Source organism: Megalops cyprinoides, chromosome 18 (assembly GCF_013368585.1).
Source record: "Megalops cyprinoides isolate fMegCyp1 chromosome 18, fMegCyp1.pri, whole genome shotgun sequence".
Lineage (NCBI taxonomy): Eukaryota > Metazoa > Chordata > Actinopteri > Elopiformes > Megalopidae > Megalops > Megalops cyprinoides.
Window position 1 is genome coordinate 4104382 of NC_050600.1, and position 22003 is coordinate 4126384.

At 54.4% G+C, this 22003-nt stretch overlaps 1 protein-coding gene across 4 annotated transcripts in view; it reads right to left on the reverse strand.

Annotated features, from left to right (window-relative positions):
* exoc6b (exocyst complex component 6B) overlaps nt 1-22003 on the reverse strand; it is a 90053-nt gene that overhangs the window by 27430 nt on the left and 40620 nt on the right. For 2 of the 4 annotated variants that reach the window (XM_036551201.1, XM_036551200.1), the window contains exons 11-20: nt 20737-20857; nt 20366-20437; nt 19986-20083; nt 18842-18947; nt 18134-18243; nt 13163-13274; nt 11845-11979; nt 11494-11673; nt 9366-9395; nt 1968-2109 (exon numbers count right to left, since the gene is read on the reverse strand). In XM_036551201.1, coding sequence (XP_036407094.1) covers nt 1968-2109; nt 9366-9395; nt 11494-11673; nt 11845-11979; nt 13163-13274; nt 18134-18243; nt 18842-18947; nt 19986-20083; nt 20366-20437; nt 20737-20857 — 1106 coding nt within the window. The remainder of the gene's footprint in view (nt 1-1967; nt 2110-9365; nt 9396-11493; nt 11674-11844; nt 11980-13162; nt 13275-18133; nt 18244-18841; nt 18948-19985; nt 20084-20365; nt 20438-20736; nt 20858-22003) is intronic. The other 2 variants (XM_036551205.1, XM_036551202.1) reach the window with 1 other exon arrangement.

The following is a 22003-nucleotide window of genomic DNA, read 5'->3' on the forward strand; positions in this document are numbered from 1 at the left end:
CGCCTACACAGCGAGCGCACGAACGCACCCGGGCGAACGTGACCCACTGGCCCCCGGCTGACTCGGAGAGCTCCGGCTGCTGGGACGGCACCGGCCCCCAGCTCACCCCCCGTCTCCCCCTGCCCCCCCTCCCGCCCCCTCTCTCAGATCCGGACCTGATGGGGGTGACTGGCACTCTGAAAGGGGACTAAAGGTCTAAAGCGGGAGGATGAAAAAGAAAAAGCTCTGAGGCTTAGGGCACTCAGGCAGAACACAGTCGCCACCCCTGGGAAAAGCCTGTTTCACAGCGCCCCCTGTGGACCGCACAGGGGACTGCAGCAGTAGAGGCAGAGGGCTGTGGTGGCCATGTTCGTGGAGGAGTGGTTGAGCAGCGGCATGGGCACTCTGCACTCTGCGTTATCAGCAAACAGAGAGACCAGGACGGAGGGAGGCCTGTTACCCAGGGACTGCCTCAAACAGAGCGAGTCACCCGGACTGTAACTCACAGGTAAATTCAGCTGGACGACACAATGAGGACTGGTGATCCACTGCTTTCAGGATTCTGGTTAGGCCATCCAGCTTGCGAGGCAACAGCACCCCCGGTGGCCAAGCGGGAGAAGGTCACCCTGGCACTGCTAAGTTCTGCCGCCCTGAAGCAGCACCTCAAGACACTCCTGACAGCTGACAGCATTCCTGACTGTCTCTTTCAGCTCGAGACAGAACAAAGCCAACCTCAGCGGCAGGGCCCTACGCCAGACACAAAACTGGATCAGAAAGGAAAGAGAACTGCCCCCTCACTGCCCCCACCCCCCCCACAGGACCAGAGCGGTACCCACAGCCCCGCCCCCCGCCCCCAGCAACCCACAGCCCAGACCCAGACACGCTGGGCTGGTGATGGATTCCACCACAGATGCATCTGAGCAATGCAGCGGCCCCGTCTCAGAGGGGTTATTTCTGCCGGTCCCTCACCCCCCCACACCAGCCCCACCCCATGAGCTGTTTGCCTGCTCGTGTTCCAGGAGAGCAGCTGTGGAAACCACGCCGCTCCTCACGCCGTTTTCACCGACACTCCGCTGAACGCGGGCTGAACACGGGCTGAACGCGGGCTGAACGCGGGCTGAACGCGGGCTGAACGCGGGCTGAACGCGGGCTGAACGCGGGCTGAACGCGGGCTGAACACGGGCTGAACACGGGCTGAACGGCATTACCATTTTGGCAGGAGCACGCACTGCGGGTCTGCTGATTCAGCCTAAATGATGACATTGCATTACACCTCGTTGTCATTTACCAGTTGCTCTTATGCAGAGCAACTTCCATAATACACAATTTTTACATTATTCACTTATACAGCTGGATGTTTACTGAGGCAGTTCTGGGTTAAGTACCTTGCCCAAGGGTACAGCAGCGGTGCCCCAGCAGGGAATTGAACCAGCAATCTTTTATTTATGAGCCCTGCTCCTTACCACCTTGTAACACTGCTGCACCACTAAACGCCAGTATCGGATACTTACTGATGTAATCAGTAAACCAGACTTTCACCACCGTACACTTGACAGGCAGCCCCAGCCAATAAACTGAAGTACCATTTTATCTCTCTGCTCCTAATGCTGACCTGCCACTCTGAGTGCGCCTATGAAACCCACTGTAAAACTGGAAGTGTTCACTCTTAAGATACTTGAGCTGTGGCTTCATGAAAGCTTGTGGCAGAAGCAGGCTGCAGTAGAGACAGGCCTGATAACTGGTATGTAACTGCAGGGTTCAAATCCCTGAGAATCAGAGTGATATCGATGAATCAGAGCGACACCCAGGAATCAGAGCTACACTCACGAATCAGAGCGACACAGATTGGGTTGGGGGGGGGCAGCAGTCTGATGAACAGGTCCAGAAAGAGGTATGACGGGGAAGACAGTGGCAGATAGTGAGGTGTAGAGGGGTGACACAGGGATAGAGGAAGGGGGCACAGCGCAGAGAGGAGGGACAGTACTCACGCTCGCACTCCTTCACGTCCACGTTGAACTGCTGCAGGGCCCCCATGGACACCTGCCTGACGTCGGCCTCCAGCAGCAGCTGCAGCAGAGAGGTGGACAGGTGCTTGCAGGCCGACATGCAGGCCGTCTGCGCCACTTTGCCCTGCGGGGAGAGAGGAGGGAGTGTGGGTGACTCTCACAGGGCAGCGTGCGGCCCACTGCTCGGCGATTTCACCCTGGCTGTCCCCCCCAGCCTGTGGTCCCAGGCAGCTGGGGCAGGAGACTCTGCCATGGGGGGGCATCTGGTCTCTGTTGATATTCAGCCAAACACCAGGACCCCGCACTCATGCTCTGTTATTAGAACCTCACATTCCCCCGCCCCCCCACCCCCCTCAACCCATATCGTGCTCCTGTCTCTTCCCCTCTACACACAGATCCATCAACCCCCACCCCCCCCACCCCACAGCCCAGCGGCCTATCCTGCAGCACAGCGGTACACACACCCAAGAGACAGAGAGAGAGAGAGAGAGAGAGAGAGAGAGAGAGAGAGAGAGAGAGAGAGAGAGAGAGAGAGAGACAGAGACAGAGACAGAGAGAGGGGGGAGATGGGAGATGGGAGAGGAGGTGGGAAGGAGAAGGTGAGAGAGATGAACACAGAAAAACACACACACACACACACACACAACCACAAGTATTCACTGTCCTGCTCTCCAAAAGTCAGGGAAATATTCCAGGAAAGGAAAGACTCAAAGCTATTAATACCGCAGTAAAGAGAAAATAAAACACTGACAGCAAAGCCGCAGTGGGCCCAGATCCAAATTATATGTGGTTGGTCAGGTTATTTTTTGTCTGTGCATATGCGTATGTGTGTATATTTTATATTATATAGTGAATATAAAATAACCGTTTTCCAACGATTGCCAAGGACTGGTCTGTAAAAAGCTCAAGGATTATCAAGGACTCGGCAGTAAATCTCTGAAAACGAGGAGAAACTTCAAGGCTCAACAGGGCTGAGGGAGAGTGAATCACTGCAGCCCGTTCGGGAAAGAGGAGTCAGCCAAGCCCTCTCCCTCTGCACACACACTCTCCAACAGGAAGGGCTCAGCTTACTCTCCATCAGTGTAAGGCAATGACTTACTCATTTACTCAGTGCTGACTTACATACTTCGTGTGGAAAGATTATTCCACACAGTCACTTAACAATTACGCCTGTGACTTTAACCAATAAGCATAACCTTTAACTCGGTGATCATATCAATTGATTTACCCAAGAGCCTAACTAGAGCTGAAAGCCTATTTACCAGCAGACTCTTGGAAGGGGAAAATGGGCAAAGGAGAGTGCAGCTCCAGCTACTCACTACAGAGGAGGAAAATCAGGAAAAGTTCTTGGTTTGGGCAACACCGCTGGGATCTCCTTCAGATGAGAGCTGAAGCACAGGGAGCTTTTCTTTTGGATCATCCAGAGTGTGCAGACAGACCGAGACACAGGCAACAGGCATACATCAGCACTCAGCGAAAGCCAGAACTGGGGTCTGTGAGTCTGCTGAGGCTGTGTGCTACTGTACAGAGGATATTAACGGACTGAGAAGAGCAGATCTTTCCTATACACGTGTGCATCTCGACAGTGTGAACTTGTTTTGACATGGTAGTGAGGCTCATCAATAAAGAGCTAAAATCTGCATTTCCTACCCGCTTACAAGCCTACACATGTGTTCACACACACACACACACACTGGGAGCAGTGCGAGGGGAAGTGTGTGGCACTTGGGAGCAATCACAGCATAATTACCCCAATCAATCTTGACATCACTTTGATGCGATGTTTGGTTTTCACTTGTTAATTAATAAAAGCCACATAAACATGAGAATCATGGCAGGGATGGGGTGGAGGGGTGGGGGTGGGGGTGGACCGCTTGCATTTCAGAACCCCACTGTGAGTCAGGGGCCCAGGCAGGGTGACGGAGGAGCCTGGGGACAGGAGAGAAGCTCCCTACACTCTCACTGCCCCACACACACCCCTCCCTCCTCACCCGGGTCTTCCCCTTGCTTGCCTCATTCACTGGCAGGCCTCGACAGCTGGCTGCAGCGGACTGATGACATCACAGCAGTCTGGCCACTGAGGGCCCTTCTCAGCGTGCGGAGACAAAAATGACCATCACTCAGAGTTTCGAGCGCCTACAATACCCAGGCTCCCCCGGCGGTGCAGTCACAGAGTTTTATATAGTGAGCAGATATTCAGTTCTTCAGTGCTTCACAGTGAGTGTTCTGTCTCTGCCATTGTAGGAGAGACAAGTAGTCTAACCGGCTGGCTTGTTATGAACACACACACACACACACACATACATACACATACATACACACACACACATACATACACACACACACACAGACACACACACACACACACTCGTGCAGGCGACAGAGGTTCCAGCACAGGGGCCAGTCAGTCGGTGTGTAATGAGCGGAGCGCGTGGCGGTTAACCAGCCGATTCTGCATGATTGCACTGCATGCAGGCCGCTCCAGTGATTCAACAATAAACACTGTTGTTTCCCTGCTTAATCTCCCATGTTTAATGGAGCTAATTCATCACAGAGGCCCCATCCGAATGATCTTTTTTTTTTAATGTATGAAAACAAAGATACCTGTCTCCTGCAGCAGTGATTGTAGCCACACATGGTGGTTAGAGGCCTGATTGGAACAGATCTGCTGACTTATGATTATGCACATAACGCACAAACACATCTCAGTCCCTCCATTTCCACTCAACCCCACATCCCATAAACTGCCACAAAACAGTTTTGTGAAAATAAACACACAAATGATACTGGTAGCAAAGCAATCCCAGAATCCCTCTGGTGCTGCCTTGTGAGATGTTTAGATGTTTAATATCTTATATTCAGTACCGCATGGTCTCCCACCACTCTGGGTTTTACAGAGAACTTATCAGAGTCATTTCTGACTGAGCACAAGAAAGGGCAGTACTGCAGTATAGCGGTAAGGAGCAGGACGTGAAACCGAAAGGTATGATTCCCCGCTGGGGCACTGCTGTTGTGCCCTTGGACAAGGCACTTAACCCAGAATTGCCTCAGTAAATCTCCAGCTGTGTAAATGGGTAACATGTAAAAAAAAAAAAATGTAACCCATGTAAATGGTGCTGAACAGCAATAATGTACTGTAATGTAATGCTCACATTTGGCATGGTACTCTCCATGACACAGCAGCTGTTTCAGCCTCAGGGTCAGGGCTACTGTTCTGAAATTCATCCGATTACCCACGGCGTGGTTTTCTGCTTCCTGTCCAGGAAGGAAGTGCCACAGGACATATAACTGGAGCTCAGGACTGCCTGACCCAGCCTGGCAATACCCAGAGGTGGACACCCTGGCTTCTGAAAGTAAAAGACCTGCCACGTATTTGTTCCACCCATGCACTACACCAGCTGAATTTAATTAGCACAACTCTTCAGCCGGGTAGAAGAGCTAATTAGTGAAATCACCTTGTTCAGTGAATGGCTAGAACAAATACATGTTAGGACTTTTACTTCCTGAAGCCGGGGTGTCCACCTCTGGTAATACCATACATCACACACACAAACACACACACACCTACCTAACACAAACTCCCTACTAATGCGAGCAGAATCCTGCCATTCAGGCCTGACCTTTGCCCTGCTCACTTCCACTCAACCCCACAGCTACTCCCCCGCACCCCTCAGACACCTAATCCCGCAGAACCACCCCTGACCCTGCCTGGCCCCCACTGCTGTGTCCGACACACACCCCGGGGTCAAACCAGACTCATATGGCGTGAAATGGGCTCATTTTATTAACACTTACTGGGTCTGACATAAGCACGCACACACACACACACACACAGAGGACCAACAGAGAGCAAGGGAGAGGAAGCAGGAACTGTGGGAGAATAAACAGTGCAGACAAGGGGGAGAGAGAGAGAGAGAGAGAGAGAGAGATAGAAAGAGCGAGAAAGAGAGAGAGAGGGAGAGAGAGAGAGAAAGAGAGAGAGATAGAGAGAAAGGGGAGAGAGAGAGAGAGCGATAGAGACAGCAGGAGAGAGAGAGAGAGGGAAGTGAGCAGGTGAGAGAGGGAGAGGGAGAGAGGGAGAGAGGGAGCGAGAGAGAGAGAGAGAGAGAGAGGGAGAGAGGGAGAGAGAGAGAGAGGGGGAGAGAGAGAGAGGGGGAGAGAGAGAGAGAGGGAGATAGAGAGAGAGATAGAGAGAAAGGGGAGAGAGAGAGAGATAGAGACAGCAGGAGAGAGAGAGAGAGGGAAGTGAGCAGGTGGGAGAGAGGGAGCGAGAGAGAGAGAGAGAGAGAGGGGGAGAGAGAGAGAGAGGGAGAGAGAGAGGGAAAGAGAGAGAGAGAGAGAGAAAGGGGAGTGAGCAGGTGAGAGAGAGGGAGAGAGAGAGGGGAGTGAGCAGGTAAGTGAGGTAGAGAGTGGGTGAAGCAGGTCGGTGGGAAAGAGAGAAGAATGAACAGGCAAGTGAGAGAGGGAAAGAACTGAACAGGTAAGTGAGGGAGAGGGGGAACGACCAGGTAAGTGAGAGAGGGAGGGAACCCAGCAGGTAAGTGAGGGGGGAGAGGAATGGTTCGGAAAAGGAGCAGCAGAGGGGGTCAGTGGGGTCTGGTCTGAGTAGCATGTGTGCAGGACCCACAGTAGTTCATTTGTTTTCCAGTTCAGGGAAGAAGCATGTTAACAATTAGCCTGGGGGCTGGGAACAGCCCACTGTGAGTGGGCGCACGGGCGGACCGGCCTCCGTCCCGTTAATTAAAGAAACGCTCATCAAAGCCCTCATTAAAAAGCACTCTGCTTCCAACGGCTGTGAAAATAAACAGCCATTAGTCTGGGGAACCTGAAAGCCAGGGCAGCGGTACTGTACCAGCTCCGCTAGGCTGAGGGGAGCGCAGGGCATGAGAGAGGGCCAGGGGCAGGATGCCCTACTGTCTGTGTGTGTGCGTCTGTGTGTGTGTGTGTGTGAGCACGCGTGTGTGTGTGTGTCAGAGTGTGTGTGTGTGCGTGCGTGCGTCTGTGTGTGTGTGCATGTGCGCATGTGTGTGCATGCGTCTGTGTGTGTGTGTGTGTGTGTGTTTCTGTGTGTGTGCGTCTGTGTGTGTGTACGTGTGTGTGTGAGCGTGTGAGTGTCGGGCTGTATCAGCTGTTGGAAGCAGCTTTAGGGGGACGGCTGGGGAGCTGCAGTGCTGTAGGGCCGGAGCTGGTGACTGCGGCTGCAGGCCGCTGCATGGATCACAGGTCTACAGTGAGCGGGAGGAGCGACATCCATCCATCCATCCATCCATCCCACGCACACACCGTTCCCTAGGAAACGCCGACAGACAACCAACAACTACCGCCGCCGCCTTCTACGCACATCACTAAACTTTAAATATTCATTTCAAAAACAAAGAAATCAATATTTACTTCACTAGGATCTTTCAACTCTTACGACATCGAGTTCAGAGTTGGATTATGACATCAGCCGTAGGATCATGTAGCAACGCAGGGGATTAGCCTTAGCGGCGGCTGTGGGGTTGGGCGTACCGAACGCGCACCAGACACGGAGCCCCTGAGGCTGTTTGGTAACGGCTGTTTTCTGAGAGGGAATCCCACCCAGCGTGCGGCGCTGAGGACAAACACAGGCCCCCTCTGCCACACGGGCCTGACCCGGTCCAAGCCACGCACCAATTAACGCGTGCAATAACACAGAACGCGAGCAGCGGCGGCGCTAACGAGAAACAGAACGGCTGTGCTTTGGGAAAGCGCCTTCCTGTCACGACCGATTAGCGTTCCTGCGCGTGAGCGCGGAGGCGGGAACGCGGCCGAAACGAGTCTCCCCCGGGTGCTCCCCCACCCCCTGTCAGAGAGGGTCTCTGACACAGAGGGACTGCACGCTTTGGCTCTGTACCCAGCGTGCCTGTAGCAGCTCCCCCGGTCTCCCCTCCTCGGCGCTCCATGGTATCTGCCACCTTCCTCTATCACTCCATCTAAAACCCTCTACCGCTCTAACACAGTCCGTCTCACCTTCCTGTAGCGCGCATACACACGCCCACAGACACATATCCACTCTCTCACACACACACACACACATATATCCACTCTCACACACACACACGCATCCACACACACATATCCACTCTCTCACACACACACACACACACATATATCCACTCTCACACACACACACGCATCCACACACACATATCCACTCTCTCACACACACACACACACACACACACATATATCCACTCTCACACACACACACACACACACACCCACATATCCACTCTCACACACACACGCATCCACACACACATATCCACTCACACACACACACACACACACACCCACAGACACATATCCACTCTCTCTCACACACACACACACACACACACACAGGCACACAGACACTCTCTCACGCACGCACGCACACGCACACGCATACACACACACACACACACACACACACACACACACACACACACACACTCACAGACACATATCCACTCTCTCTCACACACACACACAGGCACACACACAGGCACACAGACAGGCACACAGACACTCTCTCACGCACGCACGCACACGCACACGCATACACACACACACACACACACACACACACACACACACACACACACACACACACACACACACACACGCACGCACTCTCCTCTGTGCTGACGGCACCTGGCCTGGGCTCTGGTTTCCCCAGCAGGGCCCGATCGCTTACACGCCAGATCCGGTTGGCTGCAAAGACAGGGAAAACAAAGCCCGGAGTCCCGCCCCCACCCCCGCCGGTGGTCCCCCCGTCACCACCGGCACCTGCCCACACTACCGTCACCGTAACCCATGGCAACTCCTCTGACCCTCCGGGCGGCCCGGGCCAGCATGTGGGGGGTTTGCCGTCAACTCTGACGCAACGGCGTGGGACTCCGCCAGCCCAGCTGGCACTACCCCCCCCCCCAAAACTCCCCCCCTCCCCCCGCATCTACCAGCCCCCGGTACCCACCAACTCACACAGTGGCTTCAGCTCCACTGCAGACCACCAATGTGCACACTATCTACTACAGACCATACATAAATACATAAATACATACATTTACATTTACGACTTCTCATTTGCATCCTCCTGCCGACTGGGACACACAGGCATTCCTTAGTGTGACTTCTAATCCCAAACTCAAAACGTACAGGAAGGGCTTCCAAGCCTAAATCACCCTGGTGACCACTGCAACGTGAGCGTTAGTCCCCCCCCCCCCTCGCTCCGCCCGCACACGGCTCGGGGAAGCCCGTTCCGTCAGCATGCGTGTTAGGCGTTCAGGTTAGCTCCGTAAAAGCCTCGCTGGGCTCTGCTGCATGGAGGGGGCGGAGCATGCGGCCGTCACACCACACTGCACAGACCCTACTCACCGGCATGGTGCCGTGCTCGATGGCCTTCCCCTACAGGAGAGAGGGTGACAGGGACGATGCTGAGGGGTCAGGGGGTCACAATTTATTGGTGTATCACACAGCTAAATTCCCATCCATCCCCCCATTCTCTCTCTGGGTCCCCTCTGCGCTGGCCTGATCCTTCAGTTGGCCCTTGGATCATTTAGCAGACCCTGCTGACCCTGATGTGGCACAGCTGGGGCTGGGGGCAGGTGCATGCAGCCTGGCAGAGCTCCTCCACCTCACTGTGGAGCTACAGATGCTGCCGTCTCACACTGGCAGCTGCCAGGCCTTCTCGCAACCTGCTCTGCTGTATCAGGGCTGTGTGTGTGTGTGTGTGTGTGTGTGTGTGTGTGTGTGTGTGTGTGTGTGTGTGTGTGTGAGAGAGAGAGAGAGAGAGAGAGAGAGAGAGAGAGAGAGAGAGAGAGAGAGAGAGAGAGAGAATGTGAGTGTGAGTGTGTGTGTGTGTGCGCACACACGTCTGTGGGAGAGAGTGAGAACGCGAGTGTGTGCGTAAGAACACTATCCCCACTCTGAATCACAGCATTCTGCATGTACAGCGGCAACAGTGCTGCGTTTCCTGCGCAGACCGCGTCTCCTCTCTGCTCTCCTCCAGCGCAGACCGCGTCTCCTCTCTGCTCTCCTCCTGCGCAGACCGCGTCTCCTCTCTGCTCTCCTCCTGCGCAAACCGCGTCTCCTCTCTGCTCTCCTCCAGCGCAGACCGCGTCTCCTCTCTGCTCTCCTCCTGCGCAGACCGCGTCTCCTCTCTGCTCTCCCTGCAGGGGGCGTGTCCTCTCTGCTCTCCTCCAGCGCAGACCGCGTCTCCTCTCTGCTCTCCTCCTGCGCAGACCGCGTCTCCTCTCTGCTCTCCTCCTGCGCAGACCGCGTCTCCTCTCTGCTCTCCTCCTGCGGAGACCGCGTCTCCTCTCTGCTCTCCTCCTGCAGGGGGCGTCTCCTCTCTGCTCTCTCTGCGCAGACGGGTCTCCTCTCTGCTCTCCTCCTGCAGGGGGCGTGTCCTCTCTGCTCTCTCCCTGCAGGGGGCGTGTCCTCTCTGCTCTCCTCCTGCAGGGGGCGTGTCCTCTCTGCTCTCTCCCTGCAGGGGGCGTGTCCTCTCTGCTCTCCTCCTGCAGGGGGCGTGTCCTCTCTGCTCTCTCCCTGCAGGGGGCGTGTCCTCTCTGCTCTCCTCCTGCAGGGGGCGTGTCCTCTCGCTCTCTCCCTGCAGGGGGCGGGTCCTCTCGCTCTCTCCCTGCAGGGGGCGGGTCCTCTCGCTCTCTCCCTGCAGGGGGCGTGTCCTCTCTGCTCTCTCCCTGCAGGGGGCGTGTCCTCTCTGCTCTCTCCCTGCAGGGGGCGTGTCCTCTCGCTCTCAGAGGCACGGCCACAGGTCACGCAGAGATTTGGCAGATTACAGCGGGGCGGGGCATGAAAGCGGCTTTTGGCGCCTTTTGCTGACACCTCCACAGGCTTTGCGGCCACCCGGCTCAGGAGCAGATGGGGCGACCCGGAGGGAAGCACGGGGGTCAGGCCGGGGGCACGTCCAGCCCTAACGCTGTGCCCTCTCTGACCCCCGTCTCACCTCTCCACGGTCAAGGCCGCCAGGTCCCTTTATCTGCAGCACTGGGTCTCCCTGTTCTCTGGCCTCCCGCCGCAAATCCTATTACCTCACGTATCCCCTCCACCCCCCCCCACCCCCGGTTCAGGCGCGTGGCACCGGCAGTCACGGATAATGAAAGCCACAGCCCAGGCCTTGGGAAAGTCTCGGCAGCGCTGTGCTGATTTAATGCTGGCTCCGCTCTCCTGTCCCGGGGCAGCGAGCAGCGGCAGCCCGGCCAGGTGACCCTGTGTCCCAGGCAAGTCTGTCTCCGCGGGCGGGGTCGTCTCAGGTAGGGCCGGACACGAGGCCTGATGCCCAGACTGAGCAGGGGCCCCAACCTGGAAGTGAGGGGGAGTGGGTGTGTGTGCGCGCGCGTGTGTGTGTGTGTGTGCACGCATGAGAGTGTGTGTGTGTGTGCACGCATGAGAGAGAGTGTGTGTGTGTACGCGCATGAGAGTGTGTGTGTGCGTGTGTGCGTGTGTACGTGTGTGTGTGTGTGTGTGTGTGAGAAATACTCACGGGCAGGTGTGTGAAGACAGCAAAGGTGCTGCAGAGGAAGGCAATGAGGTCGCTCAGGTAGTCGCTGGCCTGGCCCCCGCCCTGCACAGCCATCCAATCATAATCCGCCAGCTGCAGGAACTGATCGATCTTCTGATTCAGATTGGTGTAGATCTCCTCTTCAGCGGCATGACGGGCATCCTGGAGGAGAGAGAGGGAGAGGAGAAGAGGAGGAAAGAGGGAGGAGGTGTAAGATGTGAAGGGGGAAGGAGAAACATGTTTAATATGGGTTAGCAGTTATGTGTGTGTATGTGCGTGTGTGTGTTTTGGACTCTCCCTGCAGGGTGGAGCCGTGGTGAGGGGCAGTCCTACCTTAAAGGTGGAGGTGCCGTACAGCTTGGTGGCGTTGACGGTGTCGGGCGGCACGTTGGTGATGTTGGAGATGAAGCCCTCCAGGTACTGGCAGGACTGCTCCAGGTGGGTGGTGTTCACGATGATCTGAACCAGCTGCAGGAGAGCCACAGACAGACACCGCTGAAACCCCTCTGCCTCCCCCACACCACACTGCTCTCTGATCAGCGTTAGGCCGATGAGCAGATCAGTGGCTGGCTCCTGACGGTATGCCGTCACGATCCCAGATCAGTTCAGAGACGTGGCCTCTGGGTGAGGCGTGAAGGCTAAAGCTATGAGCTCTGAGAGCAGCTCTATTCCAAACCTGCATCAGTCAAAAGCTGAGGCCCAGGAGACCCTAGGGGTGTTGGGGCTTTGGGGGCCAGAGAGGTGTGTGGGTTCAGTTCACTGGGGGTGGGGTTGTGGGGCCCAGCGATCACAGCTCAGAGTCACAATGGGGATAATTCAGAACAGGCGTGACTGCGGACAGCACTCTCTGCAGGGGGTATGGGAGGAGCAGGGGGGTGCCCCCAGCCCCCAAGTCTTACCTCTTTACCTCTGTCGGGACCGAGCCAGATGTAGTCGGAAGTCTCTGATATCTGATCTGGCACTGAGAGGTAGCAGGCACCACTCTCACCCTCCTCCGACCCCCTAACCGAAACACCACCACCCCTTCCCAACACCCGGCTGAGCACCATATCTGGAGAGTACCACTATAAACACCACTAAAAATAAATGAACAGCACACACCTCCTGCACCCTCACACAGACTAAACACACTTCAAAAGACGTGTGAGCTGCTTTGTGTTGGAGTGAAGTTCTCTTAACCTCGTACTGGCAGGATCTGAGGAGTAAAGGAAGCTTTGTGACACCAGCGTGTGTCTCCTCTGTGACTCAGTGAGACCAGCGCGTGTGTCTCCTCTGTGACTCAGTGAGACCAGCGCGTGTGTCTCCTCTGTGACTCAGTGAGACCAGTGCGTGTGTCTCCTCTGTGACTCAGTGAGACCAGTGCGTGTGTCTCCTCTGTCACAGAGGAGACACGCTGGTATGAGAATCAGAGGAAACCCAATGATTTCAGAGTTAGAGTGAGCAGTCTCAACAAGTGACAGTCAAAAGAGACGAGATCAGAGAAGCCAGAGAAAGCACTGTGTGTGACAGAGCACATGCTTATATGTACCTTCACCCCAACAGCCCTACAGACTTGCTGTACTGTCCGACTGCCCTGCAAACACCTTCTTACACAAGCATTCATAACGCACAATGTATTTCACTCTCTCTCCTGACAGCGGGCCACCCTCACCTCGGCCAGCCCCACGTTCTTCTTCTTGATGGCATACTGAAGGCAGTTGCTCAGGGTTCGAGTCAACAGCAGGTTGGTGGACTTGCGAATCATATCATCAATCTCTGTGGAGCTGAGAAAAAAACACAACGAAACCATGTTAGCGTGTGTAACAAGCTGTCATTTATGGTTATTATTGTGCCCTTCTCCAGAGTCATCCAAAAATGCATAGCTCACCTTAATAACAAATGATTTGCAACACTAGTGCAACAATGCTACTATTTATTACATCACATTCTAGTCATTTAGCAGATGTTCTTATTTAGATGTTCTACCATTCAAAACTATGATTCTGCAAATCAGAGTGATGCTTCCCTACCCACTGCTCCATACCACAGTAACGGCCACAGCCAGGCCTGCATACACCCACACCCACAATCCTCTTCTGCTGTCTGGCATGATTCATACAATCATACACCATGAACCACAAGTGTCTGTGCAGCATCTCAGTTGCAGAGCGACAGATAAATGGCTCAGAAAGGTACTGGAGTGAGATGTTTCCGGTGAAGAATGTGCGGGAGAGGAACAGGAAGTGAAACGGGGCCTAATTTGCAGCGTGCTGGTCTCCGCTCCCGGTTGTTAAGATAAGCTCTGGACGCGTCTCCCCCCCTTCCATTCGCGGCGAAGGTTAACGGCACGGAGCCCCTGAGCTTTACCATGTAAGTCGAGGTCTGACCGTTCTTTGGGTAACAAACACATTCCTCCCAAATTGCTAAATTGTCTTTCTCGTGTCGAGAGGCCACGGAGGAATTCCAAAACTTCACTTTGGGGAGAATTCCTTCGGCGCAGTCGGCCGGGCTTGGCACCGGCTTCGGGACGGGGAGAGAGGGGAGAGAGGGGAGAGGTATTTGGACGGAGCCGGGAGTCAATGCACTGCAGTAGCCTCTGCATTCCATCACTCAGGAGAGCGGAGGGTCAGCTCTGAGCCCGCAGGAACCGACCCTCAAGGACGCGGGGAGAGGCACCGCAGAACCGCGGGGTGCACGAGGCTGTATTTGGGCAGGCGCTCCAAGGCGGGCCAAAGTTCAGGACGTTGGCTTTGTTTCCGGGGGGAGCTGAAAGCTGTCCCGCAGGGTCCTCTGGGGGGGGCGAGGACCGAGAGGGGTCCACACACACACCTCCTTCCGGAAAGAACTGTCCTCCACACACTGCACCGATCACATGCCCCCCCGCCACACACGTGATTTAAGCCGAGACACTGTCAGAGGGACACTGAGAGGAGCTCAGGGTAAGATGGCTTCATGGAGACAAGATGAAGATAATTCAGAGGAGGGCATTTTCTGCTGATTTTTGGAATGATTTCACCTCCTTGTCATGGGCACAGGGTGAGAACAGAGCCAAACGGATGGGCCTAAACTAGCACGGAGGGGAAGAAGCAGCCATCAGACACACTCTCACACACACGCACTCTCACTCTCTCACACTCTCACTCACACGCTTTTACACTCTACAGGGACAGATATTCCAGAATGTGGAATGTCTACCCAGCCAATGAATACCCAGCACGGCCGCAGAGGGAGGGAAAAGCCATCGGGGGGAAGTCGACCGCGCTGTGGGCCTACTTTCCTTACAACAGATACTGCTGTACCTTGGACTCTAACGCGGCAGTGAGGAGAGGAGCCAGGCCCAGCCGGGCAGCCTGCACAGAGCTCATTTGTACTGGGAGAGCAGTAATTACCCGCGTGCATGCCGGGAGAGTAAACAGGGCCGTCTGTAAGGAGAACACCGACGGCGTCCGTGGCGCGGCCCGGTGTCCGGAGCACGGCCTGCCGCCCGCACCCTCCGCCGCTCGTCCCCATTGGCTGGCGAAGGAGCGGCGCCACAGCAAAGCCGTGCGGGAGCCCAGAAACCTCCACACGGTCGTGCGGAGCGACGGAGGAATAAAAACACACGCGGCTAAACGAGGCAGGGCTCCTGTGAGCGCGTCCAGGTACCGCAGTGACCGGCACATTCCACGGAACGAGGCCTGCGGACAAGCCCGGTAAAACCGCTCCGACGGGGGCTCGGCAAACCCCCCGTCCTGCCGACGGGCTGGAGGAAGGGGCCCAAGAGCCGAAATTAAATAAAACCAAGCTGGCAGGTTCCTAATGAGAGAGGCAATCAGGAAATTACATATGCTGTCTGGAGGAATGTAGCGACCACAAGCCAGCTCCCCCCACCACCCCCAACCCTCCCGCCCTGAACGAAAGAAACAGCCCCTCTCTGACATTTATTAGCAGTGTCAAGCACTGATTCGGGAACCGCCTTTGAAGCAAGGCATTATCTTATTATTATTCCCTTCTTTCATTCATTCACCTCCTTCCTGGGGCTCATGAGATGACACGAGCCTGAATCGGAGGGGAACCCTGATCCCAGTACAGCGTGGGGGAGCGACGCAGGGCTGGGAAAGAGCCGAAAATGGCGGGGTAATTGGCCGCTCAACGGAACGAAAAAAGAGAGACGGCGAGAAAAGAAAACTGCGGATCAGACCATCCATCTTTTGTTCATTTATTCCTGCGCGCAGTCGGCGAGCCTATCGGATTACGCCGCATTCATCAACCGATCAAGGGTATCACGTTACAGAGATCAATCCCAGCACGGAGCTTACAGCAATCAGGGCAGACACTGAGCTCGAACAAGCTGGCCAACACGGACTTTAGCCCATCCCTGTACTGACCATTTAATGTTCTGAACAGATCAATACTTGTAGTTTTCGACTTGGCACTATTAACCACTACAAAGAGGAATGGAGACTTCACGTTTTTTTTTTTTTTTTTTTTAATTTACACATACCAAAAAAAAAAAAAATGTTTTCAACCTCACACCTCTTTGTCAGTGGAACTGAAGAGGTGCAGTCACCACGTCCTCAGAGGACAGGAAGACTGAGTTTGAAAGAGGAAGAGGAAATGCTGAAATCCCTGACTGTTGACTCCAGTGATGTTGCTTTAGTGTACAGTATGAATCCAGCAGTGCCCCCGCGATCACGTGGCATCCAGGGCGGATGGTTAAAACAGGTTAAAGATGTGGATCGTGTCTCACTGTGTCTGAAGTTCTGTCTGAGACACAGAAAAAAGAAGCAAACACACGCTGAAGGCAAAAGAGAGTGGCGGCTCTCATCCGAAAGACCCGCGCTGGGTTCGGGACATCTCACGACCCCCCGCTTGAATATTCATGAGGGCAGAAACCGCAGACATCCTGCCTCCGGCGGGGTGTTTTCATAGCGTGAGGAGGGGCCCCACGATCCCTCACCCCGTCACCCCATCACCCCAAAATTCCATCTCTGCTCTGCCTGCATCTGCATCTCCCCCGAGTGACAAAGCCACACACACCAGACTGTCAGCGCCTGCTTTATGGTCATGGTGCAGTTAGAACAGGTGCAAAACATAAAAAAAAAAAAAAAAATCTCTAAGAAGTTTAACGTATTTTATATTTTCTGGTGGAACATGATTCAGTATGACTGTAGGCCCCCCATGATCTTGCGAATAGAGTATGTTTAGATTTTTTTTTTCCCCTGTAATGAGATCAGGGGAATATACTGTGTTCAAAACCACACACCACTTCTTCTGAATTAGCTAATGTCAACCAACAACAAGAACCAGGCACAACACACTGCTCAACACACTGCTCCAATCACAGGCTTCCATTTCACTAACTACTGCTCCAATCACAGGCTTCCATTCCACAAACTGCTGCTCCAATCACACGCTTCCATTTCACAAAATACTGCTCCATTCACAGGTTTTCATTTGCACAATGCTGCTCTATCACACAACCAGCCTGAGCTCCCTGCCAGTTTCCTTGAAGGACAGACACCAACCACATTATTAAAGAAGCAAACAGTAAAAATACCAAATCCCTTTACATGGTTTCATGGAGTCTGAAACTCAGCCCCTCTGAACTGCTCAGGAACACGGGGGCAGGGTGAAGGCATTTACCAGCGGTTTGTAACAGAATAGTGGCTTCTGTTATGATGGTAATGACTAGCAATTTAACAGACTGGGTTACCTCATGATCCCATTACACCTTCCTGCCTGAAGCAACCTTCGACCCCCAACCGCCCCAGAACAGGAGGCCAGACAGCAACCTCCCCGCAAAGGTAACCAGACCTGACATGCCGATCACAGATACCCAGCACCGAGGGTCAGGCAGCCCACTTCAAACAGGCCTCGTAACAGAGACTGCAAACGCTTCCACATTGCCCAATCAAGCGAGACCGGCTTCCAGACCCAACCGGACGCGGGGCGCGAGGCTCTGCCATGGATACCCCTCACCACCACAACCTCTGACCCCGCAACTAACCTTTGCTCTGATTGGGGGATTTAGAGGAAGAGATCGAATCTCACCCTCAGTTTCCTCTAGCCGGTTGTTAGCGTGACGGAGCGCCCCCAAACATCACAGAGCATGCTCACAAGATACTCTGAGCCGCTGCATCAGGCCCCCTCTTCCGAAAAAGAGGACGGGGCACTGGCGGCCGTGTCCATTCACAGGATCCAACTGCTTTCAATACCACCGTGTTTCCAGAAGTTTCTAACAGGCTTCTTTCCCTGGGGTCAGGGAATCAACCCCCATCCCACTTGCTCTAAATCTCCTGGCCTTTCCGTTTCCTCTGGAAACACTACTTTAACAATGCGACAGAGGTGCGGTGTAGTGGTAAGGAGCAGGGCTTGCAGGTTCGATTCCACCTGCTGGGGTACTGCTACTGTATCCTTGGGCAAGGAACTTAATCCACAATTGCCTCAGTAAATTGTATGAATGGATAAAACTGTAACCTATGTAAGTCCCTCTGGATAAGAATGTCTACTAAATGACAATAATATAAAGTGATGACCCTAACTTACCAATTACTGAGGTTCACAGACGTGCCAACGCGCCTGCGTTTGGATATAAAAAGGATCCAAAGGCCAGAGAGATGGCAGATTACCCGCTGGTGCCGGAGAAGGTGGCGCCGCTCACCTGAGATGCAGGTCCTCGGAGAACTTGAGGCAAGCGTAGATGAACTCCTTCAGCTGAGTGTAGACTTTAGGCACAAACTCAGAGAAGGGCAGCTTCTTAGGGAAGGGCAACTGTGGAGAGAGCACATACACACACAGAACACAGGCTGAGCAAGTCTGTCTCACCCATACACACACACGCACGCACGCACACACACTCGCACACAGAAAAAACACACACATGCAAAATGGCTGTTAAGATGCTCATTTAACCATCAAATTATTGCAGATATAAGCAGGGGCACAGGCCGGCAGGAGTCTGGGCCTTCCACTGTTTAAACAGGAGTGTTTCACATCATTTTGACTGATTGATACACAGTGAGATACAGCTTGGCAGCTGGGGACTGCAGATCTCAGTGTGTGTTACTGGAGGCCATGCAGAGGAGTATTACTGAAAGACAGTGTATATTGCTACTACCACCCAGGCCATTCCTGCCCTGCCCCTTGCCCTCCCCCCAGCCTGGCCATCCCCACCTGGCCGCCGCCCCCCCTGCCCTCCCCCCAGCCTGGCCATCCCCACCTGGCCGCCGCCCCCCCTGCCCTTGCCATCCCCACCCGGCCGCCGCCCCCCCTGCCCTCCCCCCAGCCTGGCCATCCCCACCTGGCTGCCGGCCCCTGCCCCCCAGCCCTCGCCCCAGCCTGGCCATCCCCACCCCCCAGCCCCTCCTACCTTGTCCAGCTCTGGGTCCTGGAAGGGGAACTGACCCAGGATGCGTCTGTACTGCTCCTCTGTGGACACAGGGATGGGGCTGTAGTTGTCCTGGTCCAGGATTTGCCTGCGTGACACCGGAGGGGAGGGCGAGGGGACACGTTCGTCACACACGCACACGCAGGCACACGCACGCACCGAGCCCACTCCTCAGTGGCGTTTCCTTAGGCCTGCCTTTATCGGGGGGTCACCTGACCTCACCCTCGCGTCCCCTCTGAGGGTCCTCGCTACAGCCACCGCGGGTTGCAAACGCTGGCGGCATGTAGTAACGCGCAGTAACGCGCAGTAACGCGCAGCTGCAGGCAGCACCACAGGCCCGTTATCCGCAGCTCCATCGCCCGCTCTGAGAGGGGCCGGCTCGGAGGTCCGGGTCCAGCAGAGGAAATTGATCTGCGTATCTGCTAAAGCCACCTTTAGCGGCGCTAACCTCGGGAGCATTTAGCTCAGTTCTGCAGCGGGATTCCACCTTCCAAGAGCTTTCCGCTTCATTCAAATTCCAAGGACTCCTCGCGCCGGCTGCCAGCGGCTCTCGACAGGAATCAACAGGGACGTTGACAAGGTCATTCCAGAACACTGACTTCATCTATTTTGGCCACTCTGGAAAAGATTTAGCTGTGTTCCTTGGAACCTTTGAAGAGGGGATATTACAATGTCCTAGCTGTCTGTGTCTGCCTCAGAGTACAGCACCTAGTACTTAAACCAAAGTGCTTTACTCTCTGTCTTATGCTCCAAGATCTAATGCCGCTCAGCACTGTAGAAAATGATTGCTTATAACATTCATAATCACAGTTTTGAACTGAGCATAGTGCTGATGGCCGCCGTGGCACTGTGTCGGTCACAGCTAAGCTGATGAGCACATGCTCTCCTTCTCATCACCCTGCCTGACCCCTGTGACACACAGTGGCAGCACAGCACACAGTTCTGGGCTGTTTGTTGTGACGCAGTTTTAGGGCTAACCCTGACGTCACCGAGGTGAAACCGCCGAGCGCAGAGGAGCTGAAACCTTCAGACACCACTGGCCACCGCTGCCCTCCTCTGACGGTTCAGCTCCTCCAGCCCCAGTCATGTGACAACCCACTACTCGGTATCCCACAATGCTTTGTACCTGAAGGTCAGGTTCCACTTCTTGAGCAGGATCTCCCCATACTGGTCTCGGATCTCCAGCAGCATGTCGAACAGCTGGCTGACTGGGAACCCATAACCCTGCGAGAGAGAGAGAGAGAGAGAGAGAGAGAGAGAGAGAGAGAGAGAGAAATGGGGTAAGACATTTGGTTTCATCTATGTGGCTCAAAGAGAAAGAGCTATAATTAAAATTTCTTTCAATATTACAGAGACAAATGCATGCATGCACCCATACAGGCACAAGGACATGTGAACACAAACACGCACAGACACTCATGCACACAGACGCACAAGGAGAAAGAAATCCCTCCACTCTGGGCCACTCTGGGCAGGGCCCTTCCTGTTCAGACACGGCAGTCTCACCTGCAGGGTGTCAGCGAAGAGCACAATGAGGTTCTTCAGGTCTAGAACCAGGTCAGGATCAGTGCAATATGACTGCAGAGAAAAGGAGATGATCAGACATTACTGCTGCACACAGAGTCAAGCGGCAGACATAACTGCTGCACACAGATTCAAGCGGCAGGCATTACTGCTGCACACAGATTCAAGCGGCAGGCATGGCTGCTGCACACAGAGTCATACTGAATAGGGCAGAGGAATCATTGTAACACAGGGAGCCTAGGTGTCCTGAACAGTGACATTCAGCTTTGGAGTCGGAACTACGGCCTTCCTGGTCGGAGCTTTCTGCCCGCTCTGAGATCTCTCCCTGCCGTGGGTGTGAAGCAGGAGCTCACCGAATGCGTCCGCAGGGCAGCGATGGTCTTGGACAGGGCCAGCTCCCACAGCTCCTCCACGTAGGCCCTGTTCACCAGGCCCTGGGTCGTGTGAAGGATGTGGTCCTCAACCACGAAGAACCTGCACAGAGCACCGGACAACAGGTCAGTGTGCTGCACCACAGCTCCCCCTGCAGGCTCGGAGTCAAAGGGCATCTCTGCGTCTTCAAGTAATGGGGACGTCAGACTCAAGTGGAATATCACAGTCAGATCCTGGAAAGGACACTACTGTTGCATCCATGGAATTACTCCTGTGCAGAACCTGCCATGCAGCTGAGTACTGAAGATCACTTCTCTCCATGAGAGGAACAGCTAACCCACAAAACGTTCTGTTTTTTAAGCCATAAAATTAATCCTCGGAAAATTAAATTGTTTCTGACCCAGATGATCATGTGCACAACTTGAAGCAATAAATACTTAAATACTTAAATACTTAACCCCCCCCCCCCCCCCAAAAAAAAAATATTCTGGATGAAATCTAAAACTACCTGACGTACATTTGACATTAAAATGGAACGAGCCAGGTCTTCAGACACGTGTACAGTCACTCTTGAGAGCTGTTCTCAGACAGCAATACTAAATGACAATGTGCTAAAACCGAGTGGAGAGGCAGAGAGCAAGAACAGTACAATCTGCACTAGAGGCTCATGGGTAAAGGTCCTGGGCAGGACACTGCTGCTGTACCCTTGAGCAAAGCACCCCAAATCCTCTGGTAAAAGTCCAGCACAACACATGGGTTACAGAATACTGCCCGATATGAATTTGGAAGCAAATACTATGGAAATACAAAAGAATTTTTAAAAATGCAAGAACACCACCAAAACAACATCAAAACAGAAGTAATGAAAAAGGTGGGCATAAACGTCCAAGGACTGCGACGTTCCATTTTGTTGTTTAAAATGGAAAGAGTTTTCGAAATTTAGAGCCAACGGTGCCGACCGTCCAAACGGTTCGCCGATCCCCCGCCAGGTGACCCCGGGGACAGGGACGGGGGCGGGCAGGCGTCCCGATGCTGCTCCCGGGAGCCAAACATTCCGGAGGGGTGTCCCGCTGCAGACGGGGAGACATTCCCCTTGCCCCGACCCAGACAGCAGGAAAAACAGCCACCTGCCACGCCGCTTCCTGCCCCTCGTAAATTCCCGAGAGGAGGGGGACCCGGGGCCCCCCCGATGCTCGGCGCTGTCGCCCGCCCGAACACGGGGGTGCCGCCCGAGGAGTAGCGGCCAGC